Source organism: Desmodus rotundus, chromosome 5 (genome assembly GCF_022682495.2).
Source record: "Desmodus rotundus isolate HL8 chromosome 5, HLdesRot8A.1, whole genome shotgun sequence".
Taxonomy (NCBI): domain Eukaryota; kingdom Metazoa; phylum Chordata; class Mammalia; order Chiroptera; family Phyllostomidae; genus Desmodus; species Desmodus rotundus.
The window spans coordinates 55,664,624-55,688,209 of NC_071391.1; the positions used below are offsets into that span (position 1 = coordinate 55,664,624).

At 39.2% G+C, this 23,586-nt stretch overlaps 1 protein-coding gene and 1 pseudogene across 19 annotated transcripts in view; one reads left to right on the plus strand and one right to left on the minus strand.

Moving 5' to 3' along the window:
• LOC112315869 (large ribosomal subunit protein uL15-like) overlaps positions 1–14,040 on the plus strand; it is a 38,320-nt pseudogene extending 24,280 nt beyond the window's left edge.
• DLG2 (discs large MAGUK scaffold protein 2) overlaps positions 1–23,586 on the minus strand; it is a 1,324,826-nt gene that overhangs the window by 298,441 nt on the left and 1,002,799 nt on the right. For all 19 annotated transcript variants that reach the window (XM_053925682.1, XM_053925677.1, XM_053925676.1 and 16 more), the window contains one exon: positions 15,236–15,338. In XM_053925682.1, coding sequence (XP_053781657.1) covers positions 15,236–15,338 — 103 coding nt within the window. The remainder of the gene's footprint in view (positions 1–15,235; positions 15,339–23,586) is intronic.

Sequence of the window (23,586 nt, forward strand, 5' to 3'; positions counted from 1 at the left end):
ATGTTTTTTTTTAATTTTTATTGTTATTCAGTTACAGTTGTGTGCCTTTTCTCCCCATTCCTTCACCCCACCCCAGCTGAACCCACCTCCCTTCCCCACCTCCACCCTCCCCCTTGATTTTGTCCATGTGTCCTTTATAGTGGTTCCTGTAATCCCCTCTCCTCACTGTCCCCTCCCCACTCCCCCCTGACTATTGTTAGATTGCTCTTAACTTCAATGTCTCTGGTTATATTTTGTTTCCTTTTTTCTTTTGTTGATTATGTTCCAGTTAAAGGTGAGATCATATGGTATTTGTCCCTTACTGTCTGGCTTATTTCACTTAGCATAATGTTCTCCAAAAGAACCTATGCACCCCACTGTTCATAGCAGCACAATTTACAATAGCCAAGTACTGGAAGCAACCTAAGTGCCCATCAGCAAATGAGTGGATCCAAAAACTATGGTATATTTACACAATGGAATTCTACGTAGTAGCGAGAAAGAAGGAGCTTATACCCTTTGCAACAGCATGGATGGAATTTATATCTTTTTATAAGCCAATATGTATGTCTATTGGTTTAACCACCTACTTTTCCCTAGGTCTGTCTACTTCTGTCTACCTATTCTTCTACTACTCTGATCCAATCACCACCTCCTCTCACCTTGATGAGTGTCTTTCAACTGGTCTTTCCCCTGTCTCTTCAGAGCTCTTAGGCCTATTCTTTATTCAGCAGCCATGTTCGCCATTTTGAAAAGCAAATCTGCCAGCCTCTGGCTTAAAACCCTTCAACACTATTGTTTCAGGAGAAAGAACCAAACTCAGCACAGTACTGCATGATCTGCTTCTGCCTCGCTCTTTCACCACCTTATGCACAGTGTTTCTCCCACTTTCCCTGATTTGCTGTTAGTCCTTCACAGCACCACCATCTCCTTCACAGGTGACTTTACACAATTTCCCTCCTGTTCCTTAAAACTTCTTCCTCTGCTTTAATAAATTAATGCCTACTCACCTTTTAGATGAAAGAAAATGTTATTTCCTTGGTATGCCTTCCTGGCCCTCTATCTAGGTCAAAATTTTTTTTCTGTTTTGGCTTGGTCTGGGTAAATATATTCTAAGAGTATATTTGAGTATCTAGACTCTAAGAATCTAGATCCAGGTATGCAGTGGTTGCTGAGTGTTAGGGCGGCACCAGGGGCAGCTGGGTATGCTGAAGGAATTGCAGGTAATTCAAAGAACCCAGAATTGGTTACAAAATCAGCACTGGTTTAATCTAGTTGGGATATAGATAAGAATGAAAGTCACTAGGAAGCATTTATTGGATCCTCTCCCACATACCATATATGCTTCCACAATATGGTGTACTAACTAATTCTGCATACGGAGGAAAAGTACCACTTCCAGTGAATATCTGTCAAGTAAAAGAATAATGGGGAAACTTACAGTCAAGATGGAGACATAGGTAAACATGTTTCACCCCTCATGCAACTATGGGAAAAATTACACTAGACTACAAAACAAATATCACCCAGAAACATCAGAAAATCAAGCTGTATGGAAGTCTGACAACCAAGGATTTGAAGTAGCCACAATCATTCAGATGGATAGGAGGGGTGGAGACATAGAGAAAGGTGGAGAGGTGCAGAGAGGCGCAGACCTGCAGAGTGGCGTGGAGAGGTGCAGAATGGGTAGTCCCACATTCACATATGGTAGATAAAAATTGGGAAGGATACCTCAGGAGCAAGGAGTCCCCATCCCAAACCAGACCATCTAGCCCTGGGTTCCAGCACCAGGAATATAAATCCCCATAATGTTGGCTGTAGAAACCAGTGGGGGTTGGGGTGGCAGAAGAAACTGCCAGAAACTCAGAAGACTCCTCTTAAAAGGCCCACATGGACTTAGCATTTTTGAAGACCTACCCTCTCTGGGATTTAGCACCAGGGCAACACCTAGAAGGGCACAAGTGGTATTTGGGGAGAAAGTGAATGGAAGCAAGGTGAGTGCCAGCAGATAGATTCCTCCTGGGAAAACCTCCAGAAGTCAGGCAGCAGCACTGTCCTATCTCTGAGCCCACCCCACCACACAGAGCCACCAAGTGGTGAAATGGGTGGATCCCCTCCCTGGTGATCACCTAAGGCTCCACCCACACAATTTACAGATATGTTCTTCTACAGTAGGCCACATTAGTAAGACAGTTAGTCAAAGCACCTCTACCTACTATACAGAAACACAGGGGAGGAGACAAAGAAATATGTTCCAAATGAAAGAACAGATCAAAACTCCAGAAAAAGAATGAAACATAATGGAGAAAACCAATCTATCAGAGCAGAGTTCAAAACACTGGTTATCAGGATGCTCAAAGAACTCACTGAATAAGACAAGAGCATAAAAAAGATCCAGGTAGAAATGAAGGTTGCATTAAGTGAAATATAGAAAAATCTCCAGGGAACCAACAGTGGAAGCTGATAATCAAATCAATGGTTTGGAACATAAAGAAGAAAAAGGAATTCAATTAGAACAGCAAGAATTCAAAAAAAATGAGGAAAGACTAAGAAGCCTCTGGGACATCTCCAAATGTACCAACATCCAAATGATAGGGGTGACAGAAGGACAAGAGGAAGAGCAAGAAATTGAAAACTTATTTGAAAAAACAATGAAAGAAAACTTCCTTAATTTGGTGAAGGAAATAGATATACAAGTCCAGGAAGCACAGAGAGTCTCAAACATGTTGGACCCAAAGAGGCCCACACCAAGACACATCATAATTAAAATGTCAAAGGTTAAAGGTAAAGAGATAATCTTAAAAGTAGCAAGAGAAAAGGAGAGAGTCACCTACAAAGGAGTTCCCATAAGAATGTCAGCTGATTTCTCAAAAGAAACTTTGCAGGCTAAAAGGGACTGGCAAGAAGTATTCAGAGTCATGAAAAGCAGGGCCTACAACCTAAATTACTCTATCCAGTAAAGCTATCATTTAGAATCAAAGGGCAGATAAAGTGCTTCCCAAACAAGGTAAAGCTAAAGGAGTCCATCATCACCAAGTCATTTTATATGAAATGTTAAAGGGACTTATTTAAGAAAAAGAAGAAGATAAAAAATATGAACAGTAAAATGGCAATAAATTGCCCTGCCTGGTTGGCTCATTGGAGATAGTGCTGGCCTGCGAACTGAAAGGTAGCCAGTTCGATTCCTAGTCAGGGCACATACCTAGGTTGGGGGCCTGTGAAAGGTAGCTGATTGTTCTCTCACACATCAATGCTTCTCTCCTTTTCTCCCTCCCTTCCCCTGTCTCTGGAAATAAATAAGTAAATGCAAATAAATTCACAACTATCAACAATTGAATCTTAAAAAACCAAACTAAGCAAATAAGCATAATAGGAACAGAATCATAGATATGGAGATCACTTAGAGGGTATCAGCTGGGAGGAGGAAGGGGGCAAAAAGGGGAAATAGTGTAGGGATTAAGAAGCAGAGATTAAGGGATTAAGATAATTTGTAGGTACAAAATAGACAGGGGGAGGTTAAGAATAGTATAGGAAATGGAGAAGACAAAGAACTTAAATGCATGACTCCTGGATATGAACTGAGGGGGATGATTGCTGGAGGGAATGGGGGTACTGAGTAGAGGTGGGCAAAGGTGGAAAATTGGGCAACTCTAGTAGCATAATCAATAAAATATATTTTAAAAAACTGAATAAAAGAGAAAAAAAGAATCTAAATTCAAGTTCTTCTCTCTTTCTAGATGAGTACCTTAGCTTACATAATTCACTAGTATATTTTACTTGGTTAACTACAGGTATATCCGTGAAAGGGCCATGCCTGTTTGGCTCATCATTCTGTCTCCGATGTCCAGGGCAGTGTGCCACTTATCAGAAGCATTAAATAAACATTAAGTGAATGAACATTGAATAAGTGAATGTTTGTTCTGACATTACTCAATTTTTATAATAGGTCAGCAACTTTTTTTTTTTAAAGAAAACAAATTACTCTTAGCAGTGGGAACATGAATATGAAGAAAATAGAAAAGGTCATCTTGAACCAAAGTGCAGTTTAGATATCTTTGCCTTTTATTTTTCATTTTTTAAAATTTATTCATTTATTTATTTTTAGAGAGGGTGAAGGGAGGGAGACAGAGAGGGACAGAAACATCAATGTGTGAGAGATACATCAATCAGTTGTCTCTCTTGGAGCCCTAACTGGGGACCTGGCCCAAAATCCAGGCATGTGCCCTGTCTGGGAATCAGCAACCCTTCAGTTTGCAGTCTGGCACTCAGTCCACTGGGCCACACCAGCCAGGGCTGGATACCTTTGCCTTTTATAGACTTAGTCCTTGAGTCTACTGAGAATCCTATTTTGATTAAGGATATATAAAGCACATTAAAGATGTATATATTTCCTATGCTTGGCTTTTCCATTTTAAAAGTTCATCATCATCATTGCTATTGTTTGTGATTCTATAATTCAAGACATTGCCACTATTTCAACTTTCTGCATCCTTGATTTCCTGAAATTAATTTTTTCATATTAGATCTTTTTAGCCTCAATAAATCTATTTTTAAGCTTAGTAATTATGATTTAATTTATTAAATTGATAAGATTTGGGTTACAATGGTTCCATAAACAGAGAAACCATTCACAGTAAGTTGTTAATTTTGAAATCCTCAGCAAACAATAAGTGCCTCTATTTGAATTAAACTTAAAACCATTATGGAAGGTTCAAATCCTATTGAACACAGAGAGAGAAATTGCCAGAGATATTGATCTTCCCCCTTCCCACAAGTGGGTGAAAGCAGAATTTCAATGTTTAAAATGTGTTTAGTAGGAAGAGAACATTTAGAAATGATCAGTTTGTAACTATTGTTGTTTGATGACAAGTTTTAATTAGGAAACACAGTAAGCTAAATTTCATACATAGAGTATCATCTGGAAAGTGCTTTGAAAATAATTTCTCTAACCATCTTCGTTAACAAAGAAGGGAATCAATGTTCAGAAAAATGATGTGGCTTTGATGTCGTCAATAAAGCATCGACTGCAGAGTTAGGGAAAAGAGAAGAAAAATGCCTCAGTACTTATTATTACATTTGAGGATTGGCGTAAATAGGGGTTATTTATATTCAGACAGTTGTGGGGATAAACTAGACTGGGAACTCAGAATATGGAGTTGAGTTAGTAAGTATTTTAAATCTCTCTTGGTTTATATTCCCCTTATTCCTCTGCAGAATATACTTTTACAGTTCTCTAACATCATGAAATGCTGTACCAAGTTGAAGGGTTATCTAAGGAGGATCTGTGTTCATTTTGTAATGCTTATGTAGTCAAGGATAGGATTTAAGCCCTTTATTTCCATGTATTTGATCTGGGTGTTACTATAGACAAGTATGGAGCTAAGAGGTACTTTTTGTTGTCAAAATGTGCTTAGCAAAGGATTTATTTAACCTCTGTATTAACAAGTGAGTGCTTTATGTCACTAGATGTGAAGAGACTGCCCCAAATAATCTAAAATCACAGAATGAGACACCCAAAAATCAATGTATTTAATTATGGAATGGAAATTGTGATGGGGACCAGGACAGAGATAATGCAGGGGGAGGAGACATGAGCTATAATCAACTTTGTAAATATTTTTAACTTCTTTGACATGAGTTTGAAATGCTATATTCCTAGGATAGACTATGAGGTCAAGAGAGTTTTCTAAGAGTCAGGAAATGATACCACCCTAGTCTTCATTACATTTTTCTAGGTCCAAAGTGTGTGTGGGCATGGAGAGGCAGATGCAGCATAATTAACTCTTAAACTATCTGGAGAGAACCTCTATAAATCTGCAGACTCTATTTGCAGGGTATGGAAATCATCTTTTCAAGCATATTGTACAGTGCTATGTGTTAGGTGCAGGTTGAGGAGGAAACAAATGCAATGAGGAGAAGGCTAAAAAAAAGGATACACTGAGTGAGGTGATTTCCTGGGAGATTTTTAGTTGCAGGAGGAGGCAGTATCTGTTAATGCAATGTGTATATGTGAAAGAGAGCTAAGAAGAAAGGCATGATTAAGCAATAACATTTCTAGAGTCATGTAAAAATTTATTTGTCTCCTTCATAATATTTTGGTAAAATTAGAATATGCCAACCAGGTTAATTTAAATAGACTTCATGTAATATATTTAGATAAATTAGATATGTGGCAATACAAACTATCACTAAAGATGAATTGATTGAAGATGGACAAGTGAATGCATGAGCATGTAGGTGAATGGAGGGATAGATGAACAGAAGGACGGATGAATGTATGAAGGGTGCTGCAGAGAAAAGTAAGAAGTGGGAAGAAAAAAATCATAATATATTTGAACTATTTATTGAACTATCAATTCTGCAAGATTGGTGATTAGTGTTTAAATTAACAATAATTGCTTATATTTTAAAGCTTTCTTTTATACATCATTCAACTGTGACACACAAATGACAATAATTAACAACAGTAATAAATTAGAAATGAAAGTGAAGTTGTATACATGAGAAAGCCCTGAGACTCCATGAGAATTTTTTCACCCCTTCATGTCCATTTGATCATAATAATCTTATTGAATTAGATTCCGTGGGCTATTTAAGCCATCTGCCATTATGAGCTCCTTTGGTGGATTAAAAGAATTAAGAAATTTACTAGCATTTCTAGTTAAGATGGATGCATAGGGAAATACACTTTGCCTCCATGTACAACTACAGCAAAAGTTACAACTAAAGTACAAATCAAGTATCACCCAGATTTGTCAGAAAATTGTATGAAATTCTGACAACCAAGGATTCAAAGAAGCCACATTTATCCAGATGGGTGGGAGGGATGGAGAGGCATGGAGGGGTGGTGGATCAGGTGGTCCCACATTCACATGTGGTAGACAAAAATCAGGAGGGATACCTTAGGAGCAATCAATCCCAGCCCTAGACCAGACTACCCAGCCCAGGGTTCAGCATCAGGAAGATAAGTTGCTATAACTTCTGGCTGTAAAAACCAGTGGGGGTTGGGGAGCCAGAAGAAACTGAGGCTTCTCAGGAGACTCCTCTTAAAGGGCTCAAAAGGTCTCAGGACTTACACAGATCCACCCCTTCTGGGTTTAAGCACCAGGGCAACAGCTGGAAGGGCACAAGCAGCATATAGGGAGAAGGGAAGAAAGTGAAGTGAGTGGTAACACAGTGAGTGATTGGAGACAGCTCCTTGCCAGGCAATCTCCAGAGGCCAAGCAGTGGCAATGTCCTTTCTCTGAGCCCTCCCCAACACAGAGCCATAAAGCAGTGAAACGGGTTGCCCTGCTCTGGCAATCACCTAAGGCTCCAACCCATACAACTTACAGGTGCCTCTTCTACAATAGGTCACACTAGTAAGACAGGAATACAAAGCAGCTCTACCTAATGCACAAAAACAAACAGGGAGGCTGCCAAATTGAGGAGACAAAGAAATATGGCGCAAATCAAAGAACAGAACAAAACTCTGGAAAAAGAACTAAGTGAATTGGCAGTAGGCAACCTATCAGATGCACAGTTCAAAACACTGTTTATCAAGATGCTCCAGGACCTAACTAGGTACTGCAACAGCATAAAAAAGACCCAGGGAGAAATGAAGGTTACATTAATGAAATAAAGAAAAATCTCCAGGGAACCAACAGTGGAGGGGGTGAAGCTGAAAATCAAATCAATGGTTTGGAACATAAGGAAGAAAAAAGAATTAAAAAAAAAATGAGGATAGAATAAGGAGTCTCTAGGACATCTCCAAATGTACCAACATCCAAATGATAGGGGTGACAGAAGGACAAGAGGAAGAGCAAGAAATTGAAAACTTATTTGAAAAAACAATGAAAGAAAACTTCCCTAATTTGGTGAAGGAAATAGATATACAAGTCCAGGAAGCACAGAGAGTCCCAAACATGTTGGACCAACAAGGCCCACACCAAGACACATCATAATTAAAATGTCAAAGGTTAAAGGTAAAGAGATAATCTTAAAAGTAGCAAGAGAAAAGGAGAGAGTCACCTACAAAGGAGTTCCCATAAGAGTGTCAGCTGATTTCTCAAAAGAAACTTTGCAGGCTGAAAGGGACTGGCAAGAAGTATTTAAAAGGATGAAAAGCAAGGATCTACAACCTAGATTACTCTACCCAGCAGAGCTATCATTTAGAATTGCAGGGCAGATAAGTGTTTCCCAGACAAGGTAAAGCTAAAGGAGTCCATCATCACCAAGTCATTTTATATGAAATGTTAAAGGGACTCATTTAAGAAAAAGAAGGTGAAAACTATGAACATTAAAATGGCAACACATTCACAATTATCAACAACTGAATATAAAAAACAAGCCCGGGTGAGGGACTGAGCCTGCAACCCTTCAGTTATGTGACAACACTCCAACCAACTGAGCCACACTGGCCAGGGCAGGTTTCTCCCAACTCTTAATTTCTATTTCTCAATGTTTCTATTTAAACTACACAGAATGCATCAAATTAACTAGATTGTGCATGCATTTTTTTCCTCAAAGAACGCAAAAAATGCAAAGAATAAAGATGTAATGCTAGTGACAAAGTTTTCAAGTAATGGAACTTATGCTTCTAAACTACTTGAGATTAGAAGTCATATTTTTAATATAGGATTTAATAACTGGATGGTTATTCTGATAATGCCTCACCCATCCTAACTATTTTTTTCCTTTATCGGTGAGAACGCTGAGGCTCAAAAACATCAATAACTACCATAAATTCATACAGCTTATGTTAGAGTTGACACTAGAATGCTGATCTCTTTCCAGTTCAGTCTTGCACAGTACTTTCCATTCCAAAGCTCATCTTCAATGTTCCCTGAGGATGCTGATGCAATTTCTGACCAAGACCCACAGTTGAACATTATGAATCTTGCTTGGGTATTTAAGATGAAGTTATTTGCACTGACAAATATTTCAACATGCCACAGCTGCTCATTCATATGCATACACTTATGTAGTCATTGATTTAAAAAAGAAATATAGCTTGCATTTTAAGTAAGCTTTTTGGATGTTGCATATACTTTCACTTATGAGAACCTCTAGGTATAGAAGGTGTCTATATTCTTCTGAGGGGAAATTAGATATTCATTTCAAGCTCTCATCATATCTTTGACCCTGTAGGGAAATGCACCATAGGGTTCCACTGTGGTTTAAGCTTGGTGACTTAATTTAGAGTGGTTACTTTGAATACAATCAGAGTTTCACTTCATGCTAAAAAGATTATCCACTTTTCTTTCTGAATTAGCTTCACAATTTAAAAGGAATAAAAAGATTATTTAAATAAACTTCTCCTTTAAGATATAGTAAATTACCTTTTTATAGTTCATAGAGCTATACATCAGGATGGGATTCAGTCTGGCCCCATCCAACACAATGTTTCTTTACTCACCTGCAGGGAAGACCATCATTAAAGAGAATGATGCCTTATGAATAGGTTCATTGTCTTATTAACTGAGGAGTTTGATCAAGTTATGAATTTGCTTGAAAAATCTGTATTTAGAGAGGAGGTGTAGACTAAGTAGAGGTGGATGACACATGAACTTCTTCGATCCCACACAGCCTAATATGTCTCTAGTAAAGCCACTGAGGCATGACTAATCATTGAGTGATACATGCCAGAAATCAAATCAGCTGATGCAGTCTCATAGGACTTTGCCCAGTACACCAGGTAGAGAGTCCAGTTCAACAGTGACAGGTGACAATTCTTTCAGGATCCCTAAGTATTCTAGTGCAGTGCTCAAACTTCAAACAAGTACGGTATGGATCTTGAGAAAAGCGCAGATTCTTACTAGTAGGCCCGTGTGTGGACTTGAGATGATGCATTTCTAAGAAGCTCTCAGTTTATATTTATGCAGCTAGTTCATGAACCACTCTTGGTAGACCAGGACTCTAGAGTAATTAATTTCTTCCCCCAGCTTTCTCCATGGCCTGTTCCCTCACTTCTTTTAAGTCTCTGCTGAAATATCATCTTATCAGCAAGGCCTTCCTTACCCACTGTATATTTCACTGGCACTATCACAATGACCCTTCTTCATACTTATTTACACTACTTATCACTATCTGACAGATGTTATATTTATTCACATCGACCCACTGCTTATCATTTCCCTAGACCATTGGCTGAGGCACAGTAAAGTGTTCAGTAAAAAATATCTATTGAATGAATGATTACATAAATGAACTAAATGGCCACTCTGCCACAATTCCATAAGCTACATCACACTTATGAGTCTCCAGGCAATAATAAAACTCTTTGGGCTTTTCTTTTAGAAACTCAAGTATTCTGTTAAAAAATAAAGTGGAATAAAACAGGCCCCTCCACTGTGTACTCAAGTCCCTGCTGGCTGATGGAGACCACCACTGACTTCTTCCTTTTTACTTGCAGGCCCTTCTGAAGCCCTTTAAGCGTTCCTAACGATGCACTGAGTAGACAGATTAAAGGCAAGAGGATACTGATGGCCACTAATTGTTCTCATTATGTGCTTTATCCGACAATTTATATCACTCACTTGGTTCTCTTTGTGAATATCTGATGGTTTATTATTTCAGCTTCAGTCAGTAATCTCACTATAACTATAGGTGTTATTATACTAATGAGAAAGCAACAAATGCTATAAAGATTTTCCCCAGTCTGACCCAGAGGAATGCTGTGTTAGGTCCTTTTTGGCAAATTTATAATTAGGTAATAATCAATACCTTTTAAAAATTCATCAGTGGTGTTAAAGTTGAGTTTCAGAACTTTAACAAATGTTAGGGCTTTAATCATCTGTTCTTTGTGCTGTATTACAGAGCAACAGCTGTTGATTTTCTGCATTGCAGGAGAAAGGGTCATTAAAAGTTTTGTAATAAAAACCAAGAAGTCATCATTTAAAAACTGCATCATCACCAAATGTCCAACCTAGGGATTCTGTGTCTAATATCAAAACCCTAGGCCATTCATTCAGTACTCATTCATCAACTCTTTCTTAAGCACCTACTATTAACATTGGCCAACACAATGAAGATATTATATTGCACTTCTAAAACAAGTGGAGAATCATTCAATAACTCTTTAATTAAGTACAGTCAAGTTCATATTGAGCAAATTAACATGGGAGGTCCTTGCCCTCTAGACGCTTACTTGAGTAGAGAAACATGCAAATCGTGGTGAGGGACATACCAGGTATCTGAACACAGGTCAAGCGAGCTCAGAGAAAGAATCCATCAATGTTGTCCTAACAGATGGGTTCATTATGGAAATGACATCCGAGGGCCCTAAGATGACTAGGAATCTTACCAGTGGAAAGAGAAAAAAGGAATTCCAGGTAGAGAAACCCACATGAGCAAAGACCCAGAAACATGGCAATTCAGGATTAAGTGTAGGGGCAGGGAGAAGTCTTATGCAGCAGTGGGAGAGAATGATAAAAAGGGATGATTCTGGTGGGTGGTGATGGGCGAGTGGGGAGGGGACATGAAGGTAAGCTGGGACCATATTGTAAAGGGCAAGGAGTCTGTGCACAGATACACTGGGGTCATATCTTTTAGAGAGACAATTCTAAAATTAGTGGGGAAGGTGGTTGGGAAGCGTAAGGAAAGGTGTATGTACATATATTTGGGGGGGGTGCAGTGGCAGGCATTGTATTTCTTTTTCTTTAATTAAAGATTTATTTATTTTTTAGAGAGAGGGGAAGAGAGGGAGAAAGAGAGGAAGAGAAACATAGATCAGTTGCCTGTCATACGCTCCCAGTTTGGGAGCCGAACCTGCAACTCAAACATGTGCTGTGACTGGGAATCAACTGGCAGCCTTTCGGTTTGCAGGACAATGCCCAACCAAGCCACACTGGTCAGGGCTATGTTTCCTCTGTTTGAATAGTGTTGGAATAATGTCACTAATTGAATATAGGTAATTGAAGTTTTCACAAGAATTAACTCTCCATTTGCTTAAGTGGAATTATTCCTGAAGTATCAGATATATGATCCTTTTTTTTAGAAAAAGAGAGAAAAAGAGAAAACATTATCTTCTTCCTATTATTAATGTAATACATGTTAATTTCAAAGTAAATGTGATACAGACTGGATAAAAAAATATGGTAAAAGTGAGTCACAATCACACCACCAGAAAGAAATGTTGTTTGTATGTGACTCCTCAATTCCACCACCTAGAAGTACATCAAATAAGACTCACGACTGAAAGAGTAATTCAGACAACTGGTTTCAAGGCCGTTTTAAGCAGAAGTGAGTATGACAACTTCAGCCTTACCCGGTCAGTGAAACTTGCCAAGAAAGACATTTATTGCTACATTATGATATTTATAAGTTATTTGTAATTATTTCAAAAAATGGCTAAGCACTATGAAGAGCACAACTGGAAATGGTTTTATATTTTGCAACAACCCCTTGTTTAGCACTTATTTTCTGCTTTGAAGCAAAAATTTAAAAATGCAAGTAGTAAAAATGAATCTCTTCAATCTTCAATTACCTTCAAGTGGAAATTCAAATACTGAAAAATGACAAACTTTTTTCATTAGTTCAGCAACTCTCAGAAATACCAATTATAGCACAACACTGACGGTAGATTTATCAGTGAAACAAAATGTAGGTTTTGTGTCTGCACGCATGGAGCTCAATCTCTGTGCAAGATACTCTGTCTCCCTCCTCTCCAGAATAGAAATCCCACCCATTCTTCAAGGTCTGGCTCTGTTTCCTCATTTCCATAAAGTACTCTTTGCACTGCTCTGGCTCCTTCGTGTCTATACATTCTCTGACATTTCACGATTCATAGAGATGGTAACATTATCATACACTTTAGGTCCTATGTCATCAGGGACTGATCTCTATGAAATGTATCTAAGTCTTTTCTCCTTAATAAGATAAAAAAATTCCTTAAAGACAAAGACTTGGGATGGGAATAAGGGCCATAGTCTGAAATTTGGCAATACTGAGCATCTGGAGTACTCCTGGTAGAAACATTTGAATGTAACTGGAAAACCTATTTACTGAAAGTGTGGTTCTTGACCACACTAAAGAGATGTCAGTAAAATTTGCCTTAGCACGGGCACCTCACCATACTGGTGCAAACAAAGGGGACTTGGTGAGAGTTTCCTAATGAAATCTCATAGCATACTCATTTTTCCACTTGTTATTTTAAAGGTAAATTGTTCATTATTTCCTAAAAATGTTGTATACTTTAAATGTCTCTAAATGACCTAAAGAACAATCCAATCACTTTTCCATTTCAAATAATAGTTAAATTAAGGCTGGGTTGCACATTAAATTTGCAAAGAAGGAAAAATGATTGCTCGATGTGGCATAACTACATTTCCAACTGAATTAAAGCTGTAACAAGTTCCAATATAGTTAAACTATTCAAATAGGGAAGACATTCCATGAATCTGATCTATACTTGGCATTTTAAAATAAGCTTGTTGTTTGCAGGTTTCTTTAGAAGCACTTTCAAAACTGGTTTATGTGATTTATAACACATGCTTTGAACAGGCATCTTGAAAAAGTACAGCATAGTATCCAAATTAAGTATATTGCTTAAAGGAAACTAAATTGTAAGAAAGCTTAGGGTGATTTATGCTGATAGAACTAGGACAAGCTTGTCCTTTATTGTAGCCTTTAAAACTTGAAATCCTTCTGTTCAAGGTTACTTGAATGGCTGTCTTCACTATCAAGAGCTTCTAATTGGTGGAACTGGATTTCTGACCATTTTAGTAGTTTGCAGAATTGTTTGAGATGAAATTTTTTTCAAACTAGGAAAACAGCCCAGGGTATTTATGCCATGTGCCAGGATAGTTATGCCATGTGCCAGGTTATGAGGCTGAAAGAGAAGAGCTATCACGAAAATGAAAGAATGCCATGAGGAAGTTATTACTCTATGTGAAGTACAATTTGTTCATCAGATTGTGCTAACCCAGATCTCTTCATTTTTTGTTTTACAGTGGATTCTTTTGGAGCCATTGATTCCTAGGAGAAGACATGTCTGCTCATTTTTAAGAGGCAGAAAGTCTTCTTAAAGCCGGGAAGCATGTGTGTCCTCGGTGTTGTCACCATCCGTCTTGTGGCAAACACCAATCTATCCCTCTTCCCCAGCTCTCCCACATCTGGGCTAGGACAGTACGAGAAAGCATTTAATAATATTTTCTTTGGCATAACAATTGCAGATTTTAATTCTAAAACCAGGCAAAGTGAAAGTAATATAGCAAAACTCACTTGGCAGAATGTTTTCTCTATTTTCATGTAAAACATGTGGTAATGGTAAATTCTAAGAAGTCACTGGCAATACACAAACTTCAGTCTTTCAAACAACAACAGGCCAATTGACATTAAGAAAGAATCACTTGAAAAGGCCAAAGAAGCTCTATTTACCCACATACACAAAGGCTCTTCCTTGCTGGCATCTTGTATTTTCACACTTGGCTGTTCAATACTCCCATTTGCTAGCCTTGTGGATGAAAAGCATTAAATATATTTATTGAACACAGAAGCCATATTCCTCTGGGTTTTTCTTTTTTTGTACAAAGCCTAGCTCACAGTGGTGTGCTTACCTATGTTTCATGAACAAAGGAACATTCTATATACAAATTTCCTAAGAAATCAACTACTATAGATAACATCCCAGTTGTCTCTTTGCATCTCATTCTGATCACAGAAACAGATGTTGAAACAAACCAAAGAACAGGGTATGGCTAATCCAATTTAGGATATCTCAGCAAGTCTCAGTAGGCTAATTCAATTTATGACATCACCAAGTCTCAGGGTCTACAGCGATGCATTCCAAACAAGTGATAGTGTAGCAGAAAAGGCAAAACAAACAAACAGAAATCTACATCAAGGGCATCCAAAAACTTTGTTAGTGTTCCTAAGAGTTAATGCTGCAAGGAGAGAATATGGTCCACTGATCACGGTCTATTTCTGTACACGAAATCTCTCCCCCTTGCTTCCTACATCTTAATTGTTTCTATAGTATCCATTGCTGACCAAAAACACGTGTACCAGATAAGCATATAAGTGAAATAAAGCTGATGCTAGTTGTTATTTATTTGAATTCATATTTCAAAAAGGCCTTTCTAACTGTCTAATGTTTCCCTGGAGGATTAAGAGTAACAAAGCCTCAGGTTCTTGGGAAACAAAGCATTGATTTTTTAGAACAGGTAGTTTTAAGAAACCCTGTCGGCAGGGACTAGTTAAACCAGGTGATCGGAAACGCAGGTTCATGTTCAAACGTTTACGTATCTGAACATTAGACGTTTGGGTGCTCACTGACCTTCAGGTTGGTATTGTGCTATAATCGTCACTGTCTGTCCAGCCCCCTTTAGTGCAGCCGCAGCCTGTTCATGGGATGCTCCACGCAGGTCAATGCCGTTCACCTGAAAGATAGGAAGCCAGAGAATTCTGGTGTTTCATAAACCATATCATTCTGGTAGAAGAAAACACATTTCCCAAAACTGAGGCTGTCTAAGATTATGTCACCTGCCTCAAAACCTCTCATGTCCTACCCAGGCATTTGTGTGTTAACATAGCAGTTTTTATGCTCTTGAGAAGTTTTAGTTAGCAGACTCATCAAATTTCATCTTGTGATGTTTGTGCTGTGGCCTGGTCAGGTTGAAACGTCTTTGTATACCCACAACCACCAGGGTTTCAGGGTATGCATTTAATATGCCTCTGTGAGTTTCCTAGATTTCTGGGGTAGATAGGAGCCTTCAAAATTAGAGGAAATACAGGGTAATGAAGAGAGACACGTAATGTACATAGACAAGTATGTGCTGACAGATTAATAAATTCAGATGAGGTTGCAGGGACACTGCATGGAACGGCGCTGGCTGCCTGCCAGAACCCCCTCTTGATCATATGCCTGGTCCTGTCATCCTGAGCTTGGTTAGATAGCCCTGAGCCTTTTTCCAAAATAAACCTGACTGCCCATTTCTCATGTACAATTCCATCATGAATTCTGACAAAATGAAGTAAAGAATGCCTGGAGTTTATGTTGCTGCTGTTAACTCCCATTTTGGGGCCCGTGCTAAAAGAGAAACAGAGCATCTAAAAACAAGCACAAAACTCTGCCGAGAGGGAAAATTCATTCTTAAGTCAAATTTAATGAGAAGCAAAAGCTAAAGTCTTTCTCAAATCAATTCAGTCTAAGTCAACACAATATAATTACTGAGTGCTTTTCAGTCACAGGGCTGCCTGTCTGCCCCAGGAGAGGGGTGGTGGGTGGGGAACAGAGGTGAGCAAGACAAGCCCTAGAAAGCTTTTCTGCTTCCACTGAGCACATAGCCTAAGTCCAGTTTTCTAACCTGCTCAGAGGCTTGTTTTTACAGATGACATCAGAATTCTGCTTTTTTTTATTTACAGAGAAGATGGCCACAGCCCAAGAAATAGAATAAAGGAACTGATCAGTTTATCTACACATAAAGTATAGGTTCTTATTTGGCCTCTGATGAGTCCTCTTAGACAATGACACTGGATGGGCGGGGGGTTACTGCTCTGTTTCCCTGTGAGGCCTGGAATACCTGTAATCCTCAATTCCACATCCTGGTCCTCTCACAGTTTGTTAGAGTCTCCTTATTCACCTCTATAATTTTCTTGGCTTCTTCCCTGGCTTTCTATTCTGGTGAATTCTGTACTGAAAGCATTGACTACACAGTGCATTGGGGAGTGCGCTGAGCTAGGCTTGCCCTGCCAGTGCCACTCACTAGCTGAGGCACTGTCGTGTCCCCAGTCCGAGCCTCAGTTCTCTCCTGCCTGAGTCTGTCTCAAAGAGTTCTGACTCTAACTGTCCCCATAAACTACACAACTTCAGGTTAAGTCCTTGGAGGATGAACGTCATTTCAGAGGTTGTCCAGGCATTGAAGTCGGAAGTATGACTCAGAGCTGGAAGAGACAGGAGAAGTAATTTGATCTAGGCTTTTGCCTACAGGAAGTTGAATGCACAAGTCATGCACCAGATAACTTCTTCTCTGGTCAAGCAGTTAGCTTTTTATTAAAAATAATATACGCTTTTGGTAAATGAATTCTAACGTTTCAGAAAAGTATGTAAGGAAAAGTAAAAGGTCCCTTCACTGTCTGCATACCCATGGTGACTACTGTTAGCAGTTTCTTGTACATCCTTTATAGAAATCTACTGTTTGCACACACAGGCACATGACTTGCTTCTTTCTCTATGTATTTTAATATATTACTGCCTTTTTATTTAAATGCATAGATCATATTATATATATGATTCTATAACTTGTTTTTGTTTGGCTTTTCATTTAAGCATATATGTTGGACATCTTCAATATCAGCTGATACCATTCTACTTGTTTCATAAGAGCCTATTCCATGGTATGGCTGTACCAGCATTTTTTTCAATGTTACCTCTATTGATGTGGTTACAGTTTTGTCCACCTGTTTGCTACCACAAACACTTAAAAATGTGTTTCTGAAGGGTAAATTCCCTGAAAATACAGGGGTAGACAAAAGTAGGTTTACAGTTGTGAGTAAAATGGACACTGGATTTCCGGCCAAGGTGGAGGTTTAGGTAGATACACTCTGCCTCCTTGCACAGCCAAAAGAAGGACAACAACAAATTTTAAAACAGAAAATAACCAGAACTGCCAGAAAATCGAACTGTATGGAAGTCTGACAACCAAGGACTAAAGAAGAAACATTCATTCAGACTGATAGAAGGGGCAGAGATGGATAGCCTGGGCAGAGAGGACGTGTGGCAAGGAGGCAGCTGGAGGACTGGGCAGTCCCACATATGTACGCTGATAAACTGGGAGGAATAAATGGGGAGCAAGACAGATCACACAACCCAGGGTTCCACCATGGGAAAAGAAAACCTCAAAACCTCTTGCTGTAAAAACCTATGGGGGTTGTGGTAGCGGTGGGAAAAACTCCCAGCCTCACAGGAGAGTTTGTTGGAGAGACCCACAGGGTCTTAGAATGTACACGAGCCTACCCACCTGAAAATCAGCACCAGAAGGGCATAATTTGCTTGTGGGCAGTGGAGGAAGTGACTGAAAGCCCTCCGAGAGCTGAGCAAGTGGCATTGTTCCCTCTCAGACCCCTCCCCCAAATACAGTGCCACAACTCAGCAACCTGGGTTGCCCCACCCTGGCAAATGTCTAAGACTCCACCCCTTACAATGTAACAGGTGCGCTGAGACAAAAAAATATGGCTCAAGTGAAAGAACATATCAAAACTCCAGAAAAAGAACTAAGCGATGAAGAGATAGCCAACATATCAGATGCAGAGTTCAAATCACTGGTAATCAGGATACTCACAGAAATGGTTGAGTATGGTCACAAAATGGAGGAAAAAGTGAAGACCATACAAAGTGAAATAAAGAAAAATATACAGGGAACCAAAAGTGAAACAAGGAAACCTGGATGCAAGTCAACAATTTGGAGCAGCAGGAAAAAATAAACATCTAACTGGAACAGAATGAAGAAACAAGGATTTGAAAAAATGAGGAGGGGCTTAGGAACCTCCAGGACAACTTTAAATGTTCCAACATCCGAATTATAGGGGTGCCAGAAGGAGAAGAGGAAGAACAAAAAATTGAAAGCTTATTTGAACAAATAATGAAGGAGAACTTCCCTAATCTGGCAAAGGAAATAGACTTCCAAGAAGTCCAGGAAGCCCAGAGAGTCCCAAAGAAGTTGGACCCAAGGAGCACACACCAAGGCACGTCATAATTACATTACCCAACATTAAAGATAAGGAGAGAATCTTAAAAGCAGCAAGAGAAAAGGAGGCAGTTATGTACAAAGGAGTTCCCATAAGACTATCAACTGATTTCTCAAAAGATACCTTGCAGGCAAGAAGGGGCTGGAAAGAAGTATTCAAAGTCATGAAGGCAAGGACCTACATCCAAGATTACTGTATCCAGCAAAGCTATCATTTAGAATGGAAGGGCAGACAAAGTACTTTCCAGATAAAGTAAAGTTAAAGGAGTTCATCATCACCAAGCCCATGTTTTAGCACACATGTTCTCTTTCAGCCATTCAAACTTTCTAAGGTCACTTTGCTTCTTATTTCTATCCCTGTGGTTTGAGTTTTTATCAGTAGTCTTTGCTCAAATAGCAGTTTCAGAGGAATTCAAAAATAGTTTGCATCATTGACATGGCATTTTAAAATACCAGGTGTGACATAGCCTCATCTATTTATTATTTCTATTTTTCTGCTTCAGTTTGAATTTTCTCTTCTTGAAGTATGGATGGGGCATTGGATGTCATTAATTAGTGTTGAGATTAATAGTGATAGTCATTGTGAACATTCACTGATTATCAGGCATACTCATATTATAGGTGATATTTATACATTTTCTCATTTAATCTTCAGAAGTCTGGGATTATTTTTTTTATTTTATAAATAAGAAAACTGAGCTCAGAAGGAATCACTAACTTGTTCAAGGTTAAATAGTTGCAAGAGGTTAAGAATTTTAAACAGTCTAAATAAAACTCTTGAGTTCATAACTACCATTTCCTATTGTTCTTCTCTCAATATCCTATCTAATTCTAAGGGTCTATGCCCGCAAGAGTCCAGTTCTGAAGTTTGCTTTCCAAGCTCCCTGAGACTGACAGCGCACCCTTGGGTGTGACACTCTGGTCAGCTGAGCAGTGGGCCCAGAGCAACTGGGTTTAGACAGTATGGCCCAGCTTATGATGATCAGATCATGTAGAGCTGAAGCAGAAGGCTTGGGGAGACTAGAAAAATCCCATCTATTGCCATCTCCTTATGTATACAACTGTGCTCAGATCATAGAAATCATTAAATTCCATTTGTTATGACATTCTTTTCACAACCAAGATAGTAATGGATAGGAAGTTTAGGACTTCTAGTTAATTCAAGTGGTTATAAGTTGTGTTTTCTTTTTTCCCCAGATGCTGATGTGAAGGGGAATGAATGGTGTACCATGTTCAGAGTTAAACTTTTTTTTTAATAATATATTTTATTGATTATGCTATTAGTTGTCCCATTTTCCCCCCTCTATTCCCCTCTGCCCTGCACACCCCTCCCTCCTACATTCCCCCCCCTATAGTTCATGTCCATGGGTCATGAATATAAGTTCTTTGGCTTCTACATTTCCTACACTATTCTTACCCTCCCCCCGTCTATTTTCCACCTACCATTTATGCTACTTATTCTCTGTACCTTTCTCCCCTCTCTTCCCCTCCCACTCCCCTGCTGATAACCCTCCATGTGATCTCCATTTCTGTGATTCTTTCCTGTTCTAGTTGTTTGCTTAGTTTTCTTTTGTTTTGGTTTTAGGTGTGGTTGTTAATAACTGTGAGTTTGCTGTCATTTTTACTGTTCATATTTTTGATCTTCTTTTTCTTAGATAAATCCCTTCAACATTTCATATAATAAGGGCTTGGTGATGATGAACTCCTTGAACTTGACCTTATCTGGGAAGCACTTAATCTGCCCTTCCATTCTAAATGAAAGCTTTGCTGGATACAGTAATCTTGGATATAGGTCCTTGCTTTTCATGACTTCGAATACTTCTTTCCTGCCCCTTCTTGCCTGCAAAGTTTCTTTTAAGAAAGCAGCTGACAGTCCTATGGGAACTCCTTTGTAGGTAACTGTCCCCTTGTCTCTTGTGGCTTTTAAGATTCTCTCCTTATCTTTAATCTTGGCTAATGTCATTATGATGTGCCTTGGTGTGTTCCTGCTTGGGTCGACTTCTTTGGTAGTCTCTGAGCTTCCTGGACTTCCTGGAAGTCTATTTCCTTTGCCAGATTGGGAAAGTTCTCCTTCATTATTTTTTCAAATAAGTTTTCAATTTGTTGCTCTTCCTCGTCTCCTTCTGGTACCCCTATGATGAGGATGTTGGAATGTTTAAAGATGTCCTGGAGGTTCCTAAGCCTCTTCTCATTTTTTTTGAATTCTTGTTTCTTCATTCTTTTCTAGTTGAATGTTTCTTTCTTCCTTCTGGTCCACACTGTTGATTTGAGTCCCAGTTTCCTTCCAGTCCCTCTTGGTTCCCTGTACATTTTCCTTCATTTCACTCAGCATAGCCTTCATTTTTTCATCTAATTTGTGACCAAATTCACCCAATTCTGTGAGCATCCTGATTACCAGTGTTTTGAACTGTGCATCTGATAGGTTGGCTATCTCTTTATCGCTTAGTTTTATTTTTTCTGGAGCTTTGAGCTGTTCTTTCATTTGGGCCATTTTTTTTGTGTTGTGGGGTGCCTGAGCCACGAAAGGTTAAGTGCCTAAGGCAGGTTCTGCTGAAAGGACCGATGCGCCCGACTGTCTCGGAACGTGCAGGTAAAAATGCTGGAAGAACTTGTCCCCGTGTAAAAAGTCTACCCACATCCACACAACTGCGGCTCCTCGGAAAAAAGCACGTTCTTGGTGGAAGGGATCACTGCTCTTTTTTTTCCAAGTTTTCACTTTTTAAATTTTTTTAAGATGAGCATTATGTTTGCTAGTTCAGACTCTAGGCCCCCTGGCCTGGGGATCAGGAGTTCCCTGAATAAATAACTCTATGCTCTCTAGTATTTCTTAGTATTATAGAAAGGATAATATCAAAATGAGAGAATTTCAGAAATGAGGAGAGTCTTTGTGATTATCTGCAGCCACCAATGTATACCCTTAAGCCAATACAACCCCATTATTCATATGCCCTCCCCACCACCCCCAACCATGTTGAACTTTTTCATTTCTCTGGTTCAGGCATTTGGGCATACTTGCCAGGCTACTTTCCTTATCTAGAACATAATTTTACACCCCTTCCTCACCTGGAAAAATTCTCCTAGTCCTTAAAGATTCAGTCTGAACAGACTTGTGGAATGTACTTATTTGTGAACTCCTAAAGGAAGGAGCTGGTCTTAATGGAACTTGTGTCCCTAGCATCGGGCCTGGCAAATGGCAGGTGCATAAGAACTAAAGAGGTGAATGAACAGACAAGTGAATGAATGAAAAAGGTATTTGCACTACATCATTCCAGGCCAGTGGTCATCTAAACTTTATGTGACCCTGAGTTAAATGGCCTCACTCCCTTTTCCGCCCCTTCATATAATTCTCACCAAGTGACAATTTGCCTCTGCTTGCATGTATATGAGGTCATTTATGGCAACACAGTTATTCACTACAATGATTTTCCTTTAACGGGTTCCTACTGAAGTATCTAGAGCTAAACACAGTGTTGGTACAAATTTCATTTCTTTAAAATATCCATTTTAGTCATTTCCTTTTCCAATTTAAGAGAACCAGAGTGACACATAGCCATTGTCGAGCAATTGACTATTCAGTAGGAGACAATGATGGGTAAATGGAAAATTAAGTACCTGGTGGTAAGTGCTATGACAAGAACAGGTCAGAATGCTCTGGGACACAGAGGAGGGGCTCCTTCTGAGGTATGAGGAAGTATTAGAAGGCTTTCTGGAAGAAGTGACATTAGAAACAAGATCTGAATAAGGTACCCAGGAAGGGCCGTGGAGAGAGGGAAGGGCAGAGGAATAGCAAGGGTATTCCAGGCAGACAGGGAGGCAGATAAGGCAGTATGGAGGTCAGAGTATGGCACATCTGAAGAAAAGAAAGTCGTTACTGATGGGTAGAAGAAAGAAAAGAAAGTGGGAAAGAGGTGAGAGATGAAGTAAGAGAAATGAAGGTGATGATGGTGATGATGATGGAGGTGATGCTGATCACTAAGCAGTGTGTACTTAACTCTGTGGCAGGCACAGTTCTAAGCATTTTCTATATACCAATTCCCTTAACCCTCATGAAAGCTCTATGATGTAAGAATACATAAAAATGCCCAATAATTGAGAAATCCACTGGGTCACAGACAGATTAGATAACCTGCCCAGGGTTTCACTGCTAAAATGATACAGCCTGGAACTGGACCTACACAGTCTGGTTGAGGAGTCTGCCTTCCTAACTATGACACATTACTGTATCTCAAGGATTTGGTGGTATGGGAATGATAAGACATTTTAGTAAATTTGGAGTTTATTGTGATCGCAATGGATAACCATTCCTCAGCTTAGAATTGAGAAACATTATTTTAGCATTACTGCTTACAGCTAGGGAAAACACAGAGAATATGCAGGAGCCCTGTGCTATTGCCAGCCCTAGTAAGAGCCTCCCAAGTTGAATTTGTTCCTTTGGAGATTCTGCTCAGGGGGCAGCATTACTGATTGTGGCTGCCGAGGTTTTCCTTTCCAGCTCATGTCATCCATCTGCTGTGGAAACAGTGCCGTGGGAAGACCACTGGGTTTAGACTTGCAAAAGATAGGATTCAAATCTTGGTCTCCTTATTTACCAACTCTATGACCTTGGGAACTTGGGTGAGTTACTTAGCTCCTTTGACCTTCAGTTTTCTCATATGCAACAAAAGATATTAACCTTAATTTTGTCGGGTTGTTGTTTGGATAATTAGAGATAATACAAAGTACTTAACATAATACTTGGCACATTGAGTATGTACTCAGTCAGTGGGAGCTATTTGTATTATAGCATATCCATTATCTATGAAACCCAGACTTCAGAATGGCCTTTTGTTTTTAGCAATAATAAAATTAAGGAATAGATTAGGTATAAGATTGTCTTGGAATAGTTAAGAGTAGCTAAAAAATACAAGTTTAACAGAATTATTAACTGTGGAAAAAGACAAAG